Genomic DNA, 13667 nt, shown 5'->3' on the forward strand with positions numbered 1-13667 from the left:
CACGAGGTCACCTGCTACCCCTCACGGAAGTGAGCCTCGCTGAGCTCCCCTTTCTTCTGACTTGGGAAGGCCAATGCGCTATAGCCATCGTCCTCATTCTCTGCAGATGGGAAGATTTCCTGCCTTGGCTATGAATGCACCAGGACCCCCAGCTTAGCCAGTAACTGCTTGGTTCTGATAGAGTTCAGGTTGTTCACAAAGCGAAGGAAGTCTGGCTGCCATGCACAGGACGCTGGGCTAGAACAGTCAGTGGTGGGGTCTCTGGCCCCTCTCAGCCTCTGCAGGGACAGACGCTCACAGCCCTCGGGTGGAGGGTCTGGTTAACGCTGCTGATGCGTCACAGAGCCTCGAGCCTGCCCTTACTAAGAAATGTCTTCTCCCACCATGACCTTCTCATTGCTTTACAGACCCTGCAATCCACCTCTAATATCCCTACCCTTCTGGGGGCTTTCTTTCTGGCTCCAGAAGATTCTAGAATCTGCCTTCCCTAACAAGTTCCTTCTGGCCAAGCCCACACTTTCATCTCCAAGGATGTGAGCTCTAGAGAGGGTTTCCAATCAACCTGGTTGCCTTGAGACATACAGTTTCCACCTGGGGTCGCAGGGCAACTGTTAATAGCACCCCGTTTCACTCTCAGGCACCGTGATGGCCATGAGCAATCAACGAGGCAGGAAGAAAGGAGCCAGGCCCCAGATTTAGGATCAAAGCCCTCTCTAGCCCCATCTACTGCATCAGGAAATCCTGTTTACTGTACTTTCAAAGTCTGTCAGGAAACTAATCATTTTCCTTCAGCCCACAACTCCCACTGAGATTCTAAACATTATAACCTCTCATCTAAATTACCTTTATGCCTCTTCCCTGGATTTATTTTTGAGCATGGTAGCCAGAGCCATCTTTTTTACAACATAACCTAAGAATGTCCCCTTTCTGCTGAAAACACTGTAGTGCCTCCCATCTCTCTCAGTGTAAACACTCAAGTCCTTACAATGGCCTGCAATGTCCTTTGCAGTTTGCGTCCTGATCCCCTGCTCTCCCCTCTCTGACCGCTGATTCTCTCATTCCCTAACTCTGCTGCCCCCACAGTGACTTCCTTGCTATTTCTCACACCAGACATGCTCTGCCTCAGGGCCTTTGCACTGGCTGTCCCATCTGCTTGGAGTGCCCTTTCCCCAGAGATCCACCTGGCTAATTGCTTCTCCCCTTTCATCTTTGCTCAAATGTCACCCTCTTCATGAGGTCATTCTGATCGCCCTTCTTGAAGTTGTACCAACTCCCCCCACAAACACTTGACCCCCCCCAGCCCATTCTATGTTTTTTCCTCATAGAACTAGTCATTTTCTACCACATCACATACCTTTCTTATTTACTATGTTTATTTTCTGTCTCCCCCCACCCCTCAACACCTTTTAAGTTGCACATGGCAGGGATTTTTAATCTGTTTTACTCACTGGGTTATTTCAAGGACCCAGAACAGTGTCTGGCACAGAGTAGATGCTCAATAAATGCTGGCTGAACAGACAAAGAGGTGAAAGCCCCAAATCAATTTCCTTGAACCCGAATCCACTCTCCCTGGGCCCATAGGCTCGGAATCCCCATCAAGACCATGTTACCAGCCTTGACTTAGAGCTGCTTTTGGGAAACACCACAGGGCCCATCTTGGGGCTCCGGGGAGGGGGACTTCCCTGTCATCTCTGCAACTCGATGTCTAGGAAATGGCGAGAAGGAGAGAGCCAAGTTCTCTCAGATGGACAGGGGTCTGGTCCTAGTAGGAAAGCCCCTGTGAGTTTACAGCGGTCTCCGGGGCTCCACCTCCTCCCGCACCCGGGAGGGTTCAGCCCTGGAAAGGGGGCGAATGGCCGGGCAGGTACCTGATGCTTCACGTCCTCTTCATCCTTGTAGTAGTAGAGCTGCTGCGCCCTCAGCACGAAGTACCTCTGCTGCCAGTTCTTGACGATGGACCTCTGCTTCTTCAGCCAGCCCATCTTGAGGGGTCTTTCCAGCGGGTTGGGGGTGGACGTGGGGTGAAAGGCCGCCATCTGCTCGCCGGTCATCACGCTCCTTGACCGAGCTGTGGAGAGGGACAGACAGGCGGGCTGACCGACCGGGGACGCGAGCCGTGTGCGCGGAGGGGCCGAGGAGCGCCAGGCCCCAGCCAGGCCGGGCTCGGGGGTCCCGATGTGCGGCGGAGGGGACGCCCCGGGACCCGGCGCGCCGGCCGAGGGGGCTGCTCGCACCAGCGCCGGCCCAGGGGCCCAACACCCCCGCAGTCGGCCCGGCGGCTGGAGTCGGCCCCCTCGTTCTGCAAAGCCCGAGATTGGCTGGAGCCTTCTGAAGAGGAAGTGGCCGCAGCATCTGACAAAAGGTGCTTCCTTTTTCCTGCGTGGGAGTCAATATCTGACAAGAGGGGAGAAAAGAATGCCTCTGCCCTCAGGGCTCAGGCGGAGCCCCACGCAGCTGCAGAAGCTGCCGGGCTTGCTCCTCAGAAGGGCGGCTGCTGTCTCCCCCGCCTCGCCGTCCCTCACAGCCCTGCCCCCGCAGGGCCGCCCCCGGCCCCTGTCCACGCAGGATGTTGGCACCTCCTGAATCTTCCTGCCCAGCGTCATCAAGCGCTCTCTGTCCCCCGCCCCCTGAGAGTGTTTACAGCCCTTTCTGCTGGACCAGCAGCCTTCCTGTAGCTGCCTTCCTATGACCTTTACAGTCAGACTGTCCCTCCTTTGAGGCTGACAGCACTGAAGCATTTGAAGGGCAAACAAATCTGCCAACGGGACACAGAAGCAGAATTTGAATCCAGACCCGTCAACCCACTGCACGGAAGAGGTGGGTTTTGTTTTCACCCAAGAGCTCTGCCTGTCATCGGATTAGGTCCAGGTGTCTGCAGCTTGTCTCCATGGAGACTCCCACCGAGGACAACTCTCTCCTTTTCTCCCCTCCACTCTCTAGTCTCATCTCACCAAGGAGAGGCCACTTCTTTCTTTCCTGATTCTTTGACCCTGGGTGCGTTACGCAACTTCTCCGAGCCTCCGTTTCCTCGCTTGTGAAACTGGGAGAATCACAGCCCCCATTCTACAGAACTGCAGTGGAGGTTAAACAAAGTAACATGTATAAACCACTGAGCACAGTCTCCGCTCCAAGGGCAGCAAGTGTGACTCACTGTTTTATCAGCAGATGACTTGACTTCCTGCTGCGAGAATAGCGAGCATCTCTGAGAACCTCCTAAACTTCCCTCTTGGTTTCAAAATGTTGCTCTGGCAGCAGGCTTTCCCTCCTCCTTCATCCCTGGCACCAGTGCCTTGAATCAACAACTTCTCCCCTTGCTTTTGCTTCTTTCCTTTCTATCTCCTTCTGGATCTGTGGTTTTCAAGCCTTACTTACGTTCATGATACGGTTACAAAACCCAGAATTTTATTGAGCATTACAAAGTCTTTCTTCCACTGACTCTGATTGTATCCGGAGTTATCACCCTATTTACATGCGTCGTCCTGTATTGCTGGAGAGGACTGTGCCCTAAGGAGGCTCCCTTGATCCTCACAGACCCTCATTCCCAGGTGCCAGCTTGCAGTCACCCCTCACCTCTCACCAGGGACTGGAGAAGTCATAGATTGTACCCCAGGGCACAAGACATACTTAATTCGACCTCCTATTGGACAGACATGCTAAGAGTGAAAAGTAACTTGACATTTTGATGACGATTTAGCAGCAAGCTTGCAAAGGGTTTGCTTTATATCAACTGGCACGCCAGTTAAGAATGTTATCTTTGCTCTTGCTCCTCGGTTCACTGCTATCTTCAAGGTTGTCCATCTGTCACTCAAAGAACAGCCACTATGGGGGCTGATCGCTGACTCTCAGACTGCTTACATGATCTGAAGGAACCATAGGAAGACAGTGGGCAGGAAGGAATCTGAAGAAGTGTATACATCTCTGGGTCTCTCTAGGTCAGGGGTTGTAACATGGGAGAAGGGCTTGGATTTGTACTAGAAAGAGGGTAAACTGTAGGCAGAGATGAGAAGAATGGGTCACACGCAGAAGTTTAGAAGAAGACAGAAGAGTGAGGAATGTTGGCAGCTGCAGGGGCGTCTCCCCCATCTCGGTAGCCTCTGCGTAGCCCAGCCCAGTGGGACTTCTGTGAGCATCCAGGTGAAGCAGCATCAGACTTGGGAGGGAGGACCCCCCTCCTAGCAAGTGCATGGTGAGGAGGCTTCACACGGTTCCTAGGGTGATGCCACCAAAGGCAGCCAGGACAGGAGAGGGGGAGAGCAGGCAGGTGTCACATGGTGACTATAAGGACTCAGCACCCCCTGCCCCCAACCCAGGCTTCCCCTAGAGACCCACAGAAACCGTAGACTGAAGAGAAGTAGCTCAGCACAGAAGAACTGAGCAGCTGGGACGCTAGTCTGTGGTCAGCTCTGGCAAATTTGTTATGCTCTGTAGTGGCAAAACAACAAGGACCAAAAAAACCCATGCAAACCCCCAAACCTCCCCCTAGAAGAATCTGGGCACTGCAGAATGGCCTGGCAGAGGCGGGAGCAGATCTGAGAATCAGATGCTCTCAGCCTGGGCCAAGAGGGGTCTTGATGTCCCTGTGACGAGGCAATCCCTTTGTCTGCACGCACACGGTCGAGGCCTTGGCTAAGCATCTTGTATGTTTCAGAAAGGACCCCATTTCCCCACACAGCCACTGTATGCGTGATGTGACTGTGGGCACTGGGCCATGCGTGCGGAGGGCTCCGTACAAACTCCGCACTGCTGGAACCCAGCCCCAGCACTGGGGCGATGACAGCTGGGGCTCAGATGAGACAGGGGAGCTTTCTGTCCCATATCAGAGCCACCTCCCACTTCAGTCTTGCCCATCAGCCAGCCCTGTCATAAGACGATTCAGGTCTCAGGGAAGAGACTCCGAGTTGGACCCTGAGCTGAACTTGGTTTCGACTAACTTTCCTGCTGAGTTCCTTGGAACGGTCTCTCTTCCCTGTGGGTGTGACTCGTTCCCGGATAAAGTAAACAAAGAAATCTGTTGCTATTAATGGAGCTGTTTCTCCTACTGAAATCATCACGACGGTAAGCCTGGCCTCTGAGCCACCCAGCGCACACCAGCTGCGCGCGCTCCCAGCCCTCGGGAAGGCAGTCGGAGCCAGGCTGCGGGCTGCAGAGGGGGCTGCAGGCAGACCGGGGAGGCCAAGCGGGAGGTCGGAGGACAGTGGCTCAGAGTTTGTAGCACACTCTGGGGAAGTGGGAGACTCATGCTCATTCCAGCAGACAGAGGAAGGACAAGCCCCTAGCACTGCACTGTGCAAAATAGCAGCCACCTGCCGTGAGTGGCTTTGTCTGTGACAGTGAATTACAATAAATCAATTTCAGTGCCTCCGTCCCACCAGCCACCTTTCAAGTGCTCGGTAGCCCACGTGGCTCATGGCCACAGTAATGGACAACATGGAAAGAGAATATTTCCATCATCACAGAAAGTTCTAGTGGGCAGCACTTCCCGGAACCTGAGTGTTATCTTCATGAAGTACGAGACGAAATGGGTCACAAAGGTGGGCGCAGCATTTCATCAAACAGAGAAATCAAGTTGGAGGACCCAGATTAAAAGTAGCTTCAGAGGAGTTAGAATTTGTTTTTAGAGGTAATAGGGAGCCATCTCATGTACCTAAGCAAGGAAGGTCCACGAGAAAATACAGACAAGTGAGGTGACTGAACTGCACTGGCTGCGTCTTAGTCTACAGGTGAGGGAAGGCATCGGAAAGAAAAGGAGAGACATGGAAGATGGGCCGCATTCACAGGGATGCTGTTTTTGTAGTAGAAGTTAGCAAGTGAGAGCAAGAGACAATTAAAGGAGGAAGTAATGAACAGAGAAGTCAGCCGGGCAGGTGTCATCACTTCCTTCCCCTCATCTTCTTATCTTCTGACCTCTCAACGCCCCAAATAATCAATCACAAAATCTTCTGAGATATTTCTTCCCTCTGCTCTCAACTCTGCATCTGTTTGGATTCGATTTTAGATGCTCTGCCTGTGTGGGTAAGATGGGGAGAGCTGATTCAAACCGAACAGCTACTGCAGACATCTTCTCACCATGTTTATCTGAGCAGTGTGTTAGTCTGGGAACCGTGTTTAAACAGATTTGAAAAGGGAGCAGAATTTACACGGCTTCACCCCCAGAAACCCTCTCCTGAGCTACACACCCTTCTCTCCAACTGTCTGCGTCTACCTCCGTGGGAATCTCAAGGTCACGTGTTGCTAGCTAAACTTACCACCTCCCTCCTCCTCACATCCCACCGTTCCCCAGCCTTGTACAACATACACACCCAAGCCTGCTCTAGTCCACTGGTCCCCACGGAGTGCTGTGTGTGACCTCCCCCGAGCTGACCAGCTAAGCCAGAAAGCTGCCCCATTTCCACAGTCATCACAGTCAACGGCTCTTTCTCTCTGATCCAGCCCTCCTCGCTACCCCAACATGGTCTGGGGGGCCCTTCTGTCCTCTCCCTGGATTCCTGCCATATTTCCCTAGCCTGTCTCCCTCCACCAGTCTCACTTCTAGCCCATTGATGGCTTATTGGCTTGGTCCTTTCGAAACACAAATCCGATTGTGTTACTTACCTCCTAAAAGCCTTCAGTGACCCTCCAACATCTTCATCCTAAAAGATGAAGGCTAAGCTCCCTACCATGGGGTTCAGGGTCCTTTGTGAGTTTTCCACTGCATTTCATGCTCTTTCTCTATCCCCACCCTGCACTTCATCCAAGACAACATGCTCTTCCCTCCACCGGAATATTCTCCCCACCAATCCCAGTCCACCCCCAGTTCGACCTCTTTGAAAGTTCTTGTTCATCCTTCAAGACGTCAGGCCACATCTTCCATGAGATGCCTTATCAGCCCAGCCAGACTGAGTCACTCCCTGGGCTCTGTTCCCTCTTAACCGGGACCACATGTCCTTCAAACCACTTGTCATCCTGTCTGGTCCTTTTCCTTACCCTGTCTTCCCTCTCCACTTAAATGCTAAGAAGACAGCGGCTGTGCCTTCCTGCTTGGCCTTGTTCATCCACGTACCCCCAGCCCCGAACACAGAGCCTGATGGAGAGAAGGCGGGGTGAGGAGGCGGAGGGCCCAGGCTTCTCATGCGCACCCTGGGTGAGTCTTGTCTGTCCCTGGGAGTCAGTCTCCTCCTCTGTGAAGCTGTGATAATAACACATACCTTGTGGGGAGGCCGGGCTATGAGGATGAATAGTGGTCAGTGGACAGGCCCCAGGCAATGTTTGCTTCTTAAATGGAGGTTGTTATTATTATTAGCGTCATTATCATAGTATGGATATGGTTATAGCTCACAGACTGGGAAAACCAGTCACAGAGCAGGGAAGGGAGTCAGAAAACATGGTGGGTTGGGACAGACAGGGAAGTCCTGTTCTGGGCGTGATGAGAAGATGAGGGTGGGGTGAGAACGTTCGAGGTCCCCAGAGTTCTGGTTTTGACAAGTAAGGACTGTGGGTTAAGAAAGAGGTTATGGGAAGAGAAGAGACACAAATGAAAGCCAGGACATGAGACTCTCAGACCTGGAAAGTAACGAAATAGATGTTTGGAAATCAGAGACAAGCCGGAGCCCAGAGGAGACCAGCACTGAGAGAAACATTTTTAACTCAAGGCACTGGAGAGCGTCTCAGATTCAAGAGCATCTCAGTTCCCTTGGGACTCCACAGAGAACTTGCACTAGGTGTAAGCATGGGAGAAAGGAAATGCAAGAAATTCTATTATCCTCAAGAATTTGGCGATGGAGCGGGGGCTGCTGCCTGAAAGGGAAATGAATGGAGAGAGGCTGTCAACTTGTGCTGAGCGAAGGTCCAGGGCCAGTTCTGGCCCATCTCACAGCCCAGGGACAGGAACTGTCCTCAGGGAGCAGACTGCACTCTGAGGTGGATGGATACAGCCACTCACCAGGGTAACAGCTTCATGAGAGGAGCACTGGCTGGGTTTCAGCCCTGCTCACCCTTTCTGCCAAGACTTAACCAGCACACACTTACACAAACTTACGTGTTCTGTCAAAGGATTTAAGGATCTAAAGCACCATTCAAAAGCAAGAGGTCCTTTTTAGGAAATGCAAGTCAAAACCACAATGAGATGTCACCTCACACCTCTCAGAATGGCTATCATCAGAAAGACCATAAATAACAAATGTTGGTGAGGACACGGAGAAAAGGGAATCCTTGTACACCATTGGTGGGAATGTAAATTGGTGCAGCCCCTATAGAAAACAGTATGGAGGTTTCTCAAAGTTTTATTTTATTTTAAAAATAAAACTACCATATGATCCAGCAATTCCACTCCTGGGTATATATTGAAATACAAAAACAAAAACAAAAACCTCAAAACACTGATTCAAAAAGATACATGCACTCCAATGTTCACAGCAGCACTATGTACAATAGCCAAGACATGGAAGCAACCTAAATGTCCATCAACGGATGACTAGATAAAGAAGATGTGGTGTCAATATACCATGGAATATTACTCAGCCATAAAAAATAATGAAATAATGCCATTTGCAGCAACATGGATGGACTTGGAGGGCACTATGCTGAGTGAAATAAATCAGACAAAGACAAATACTGTATGATGTCACTTTTATGTGAAATCTGAAAAATACAACAAACCAGTGAATTTAACGAAAGAGAAGCAGACTCACAGATATAGAGAACAAACTAGTGGTTACCTGGTAGGGAGAGAGAAGGGGAGAGGGGTAATATAGGGGTGGGGGAGTGGGAGGTACACAGTGTTGGGTGTAAGACAGCCTTAAGGATGTCTTGTACAACACAAGGAATACAGCCAATATTTTATAATAACTGTAAATGGAGTATAACCTTTAATATTTGTACAGATTTTTTTTAATTTAAAAAATAAAATAGATCCTTTTTCAAGAAGTGTTTGAGTTTCTGACCTCAGTATTCTCTCCCAGAAAGGGATATTTGGCTACGTAGATGAGCAGAAGTCCCATGGCCTCAGGAATAAATATCTTGGTGTTTCTATTGCATGTCGGCGGATTATAAGATGCTGGAGCCATGGAGAGGTTCTTGAGGGCAAGGACCATGCCTTATTCATTTCAGTACCTTGAGGACCCTTACCGTGTCTGCCTCAGAAAAGTTAATTGGAAGGAACAAAGAGAAAGAAAATGTGTGTGTGTGTGTGTGTGTGTGTGTGTGTGTGTGTGTGTATGATATGGATAGAAAATAATGCTGAATAAAGTTCAAACAGAAGACTCCTAGGACGGGTTCTTTTTAACAAAGAAACTTAACAAACTCTCAGCTTTCCCTTATATTCTTTTTAAAAAGTTTTTTTTTAACTGAATTATCATCAGTTTACAATGTGTGTCAATTTCTGGTGTACAGCATAATGTTTCAGTCATATCTGTATATACATATATTCCTTTTTATATTCTTTTTCATAATGGGTTACTATAAGATATTGAATATAGTTCCCTGTGCTATACAGAAGAAACTTGTTGTTTATCTGTTTTATGTATAGTGGTTACTATCTGCAAATCCCAAACTCCCAATTTATCTCTCCACCCCTTTCTCCCCCCTGGTAACCATAAGTGTGTTTTCTATGTCTGTGAGTCTGGTTCTATTTTGAAAATAAGTTCATTTATACCTTTTAAAAAATGTTCCACATCTAAGTGATATCATATGGTATTTTTCTTTCTCTGTCTGGCTTACTTCACTTAGAATGACATTCTCCAGTTCCATCCATGTTGCTGCCAATTGCATTATTTTAATATTTTTATGGCTGAGTAGTATTTCATTGTGTAAATATACCACACTTCTTTATCCAGTCATCTGTCAATGGACATTTAGGTAATTTCCATGTCTTGGCCGTTGTAAATAGTGCTGCTGTGAACATCGGGGTGCATGTATCTTTTTGAATTAGAGTTCCTTCCAGATATATGCCCAGGAGCGGGACTGCTGGATCATATGGTAAGTCTGTTTTTAGTTTTTTAAGGAATCTCCTTACTGTTTTCCATAATGGTTGTATACATTTTTTTTCACCAATCTAACCACACCACTTAGAAGTTCATTTGGTCAATTGAAGGTTCTCAATGAATGTTTCTTAACTGAGTAAAATAAATAGTTCAGCAAGATATGTGAGTCACCATCAGGCATCTGATATTCACAGCAAATGGTGGATTTAACCATTGGTGGCATTTCTAGATACGTTCACTCGTGCCCACTCACGCGGAGCGGCCAGGGAAGGGAGAGTCCCCGCTGTAGGATGACCCACACCCACGGCGATCTATCTGGTGAACACTTCCCTGCACCAGCCGTCACGCGCGCACGCTGTCAGTCCTGTCTGGCTGAGTACTCATGCTAACTCTTCCTGGGGAGCTCCACACTGTCATCTATTTTATAGACCAGGAACTGGAGCTCAGGGACGTGAAGTGATCTGCCCAGTGACACAGAGAGAATTCTAATTTCCAAGCCCAGGGTCCATACCTAGGCCCTGGGCCCCCAGAGAGGCACTGATCCTGGTGGTAAAGCGAGGGGCCTAGATGGGGAACAGTGTGTAAGACTTCACAGGGTTAGACAGTAAGAGTGAGCAAAGGAGAGACAGGCCACCACTCGCAGCCCATCACGGGAGACACCTGCCTCGGCCTCCACCCACTTCGCCTCATGTGTAAACCACTGTGTGCTACTTTTTCCATCCAGCATGAGCTCTGAAGGGCTCGGCAGGCCTTGAGAAGAGACTGACAGAGAGGTTGTACTGAAACCTCCAGCCCCCACCGAGGGTGTGCTGACACCCCGACAGGAAAGTGGACATCTTAGGTGGTCCTGCCACATGCTACCGCCTCTCTGTCCAAGCTCCTTTGAAGAGACCTGAGGATCCTGACCAAAGCCCAGTGTGGCTGAGGCGTGGGAGGGAGGAGCATGGAGCCACCCCAGCACTCGGCCCAGTGGGCCCCCCACCCTGGAGCCTGGGAAACAGCAGGCCCGTTATGGCTGCCTCCCCAGAAATGGCGAGCAAAGATACGTACACCATTGTCTACACCCTGCACCCCCATCCCCAACACACACAACATAACCACCCACACACATACACACATAACCTGATGCACCAATACACCCCCACACCCCCCCACACACAGCTCTACATACATCCCACCCCCCCACACCCACACACCCACACCCCCCACATACACCGACACACATAAACCACCCGCCCCACACACGTGCAGACCCTCAGCATGTCCAGCTCTCAAGACTGTGGGAAGATGGTCTTCCCAGAAGCAAATTCACTCTTTTAACTTCAGAACCTCCAGGCCCACTTTCTCTACCCTTTTTCTCTTTTCCTTCTCCAAGGTAAACTTACCTCTATTTTAAAGCACCCACCCTTTAGCAGGGTGGGGAACTTGAAAAACCTCTCAAAACCTGGTATTTGGACTTTAGGATATATTTATCCTGTGATTATTAACCTGAATTTCTTTTTTAATTCTAAGTTTCATTTTATTTACTTTGCCCCCCACAAAAGTCAACAAGATATAAGACTGAGGACAGCACGGGGCACCCAGAATTAAGTCACAGGCAAAAGTCCCGGGACACCATCCATGAAACAAATTCGAAGAACCTGGTTCAAAGAAACATCAAAAGTTACCCTTTGAATACCTGCCTCTATACCCAGGAATGGAGCAGGTTTAATTTTGCCTTGTTCTGTATACGTAAAAATTCATTGTTGGACAAGTGAGCCTTTCAACCTAAAAGAGTAAATGCTGCTTTGCAAAGGGACTTGGCACATGTAGCTATGTCTTTTGCAGGAAGAAGTAAAAATGTGGTCTCAAGAGCATATGAAGTGGGTGTGGTGCTGGCTTTTCGTTTCTCCTTCAAGCTTGCAGGGTCTACACTCTATGAATTTGCTGCATCCAGCCTGCCTCTCCAGGGCCACCCCGCCGGTGTTCACAACCTGGAGCTTGCGTGTTTCTTAGGAACTTTGACAGCAGTTCCTTCTGTGGGTGTGTGTCTCCATCAGTTGCAGCACTTCACCGGCCCCTCTCCGCCTCTCTTTGCATAACAGGAAGCCAAGCACAAAAACAAGAAGCTCGCAGAACTGTGAGTGCTTCCTACCGAGCACTCTTGGGCTGCCTCATCCCCAGCACACAGCGAAGTGAAGATTCAGCAATCGGCGGCCTGTGGGCCCTTGGGGTCGATGCTCTGGCTGCTTAGCTGTACAAAGCTAACTGGCTTCCTAGACATGGATGTCAGGACGGGCTGTGCGTCATAGAGGATGGTGGGACATTAGCACAGCGAGCTCCACTCCCTGCTCACATGGGGGGCTAAAGCCAGAGGGCATTCGAAGAAGTGTTGACCCTTCTGTTGTCAAAGCCAATCATTTGTTCTTGGTGAAGGGCTTCTGCTTAATCACTAGTATTTATAAATAAGCAGTGCCTTAGAATACTCGAAGTATTTGTATTTATAAGCCCAGATACATTCTGTGGCTCCAGGATCTCACGGCAGTGACCTAGCCAGTACTCCGGGGCTGGCACTAGTGACCCAGCACTGGGCCTTGATGCAGGTACAAACCGTTACCCAGCTGACAGATGTCACTCCAACCTGTTCCCAGGGCCTTCTTTGGTCCTCAGGAAGAGTGATTGTTAACCTTACAATTCTATCAAGAGTGTGAACACATAGCAGCACTATTCACAATAGCCAAGACATGGAAACAACCTAAATGTCCATCGACAGATGACTGGATAAAGATGTTGTATATTTATACAATGGAATACTACTCAGCCATAAAAAATGATAAAATAACAACATTTGCAGCAACATGGATGGCCCTGGAGAGTGTCATTCTAAGTGAAGTAAGCCAGAAGGAGAAAGAAAAATGCCGTATGATATCACTCATATGTGGAATTAAAAAAAAAAGACAAAGAACTTATATCTAAAACAGAAACAGACTCAGGCTTAGAACACAGACTTGTGGTTACTGGAGGGAGCGGGGTGGGAAGGGGTAAACTGGGAGTTCAAGATTTGCAGATACTGACTGGTATACATAAAACAGAAAAACAAGCTTACACTGTATGGCACAGGGAAATATATTCAATATCTAGTAGTGGCTTATGGTGAAAAAGAATATGAAAATGAATACATGTACATTCATGTATGACTAAAGAATTGTGCTGTACACCAGAAATTGACACAATATTGTAAACTGTATACTTCAATAAAGAAAAAGAGTGTGAACAATGAATCATTCTTGAAGAGGGATGAGCCTGGTGTATAAGTCATAATATGCTTCTCTTACTCTACAACCTGATAAAAAGCTTCTATTAAAAATTGAGACAGCAGCTGCTCACCTGAGTCTGCCGGCTCTCCCCTTGAAAGTGTACTATTCCTTAATAAATCTCACTTTGCTTTTTTGAAAAAAAAAAACTGAGGCAATTAGATTATGGATAGAGGATACCAATAAATTATTAATTAGTTTCATTTAGGTGTGATCAGGCTATGTGGTTAGAAAATAAAATGTCCATATTTCTAAAGATGTGTGGTTAAGTATGCAGAATAAAATTACATAGCATCTGGGATTTGCTCTAAAATATTTTAGCAATGGAAAGAAAAGAAAAAAAAAGGAAGGGATCAATAAAGCAAATGTGAAAAAAACCTTGATAATGTTGCATTTCAGTAATGGATATACATGGTGG

The 13667-nt window shown here is 48.6% G+C and overlaps 1 protein-coding gene across 2 annotated transcripts in view; it reads right to left on the minus strand.

Annotated features, from left to right (window-relative positions):
• ARHGAP25 (Rho GTPase activating protein 25) overlaps positions 1 to 13667 on the minus strand; it is an 85016-nt gene that overhangs the window by 42507 nt on the left and 28842 nt on the right. Inside the window, exons 1-2 of one of the 2 annotated variants that reach the window (XM_072937609.1) lie at positions 6964 to 7081; positions 1869 to 2068 (exon numbers count right to left, since the gene is read on the minus strand). In XM_072937609.1, coding sequence (XP_072793710.1) covers positions 1869 to 2051 — 183 coding nt within the window. In that variant the 5' untranslated portion in view covers positions 2052 to 2068; positions 6964 to 7081. Of the gene's footprint in view, positions 1 to 1868; positions 2069 to 6963; positions 7082 to 13667 lie in introns of those variants that run through there. The other variant, XM_015237055.3, reaches the window with a different exon arrangement.

This window comes from Vicugna pacos, chromosome 15, assembly GCF_048564905.1.
Source record: "Vicugna pacos chromosome 15, VicPac4, whole genome shotgun sequence".
Lineage (NCBI taxonomy): Eukaryota > Metazoa > Chordata > Mammalia > Artiodactyla > Camelidae > Vicugna > Vicugna pacos.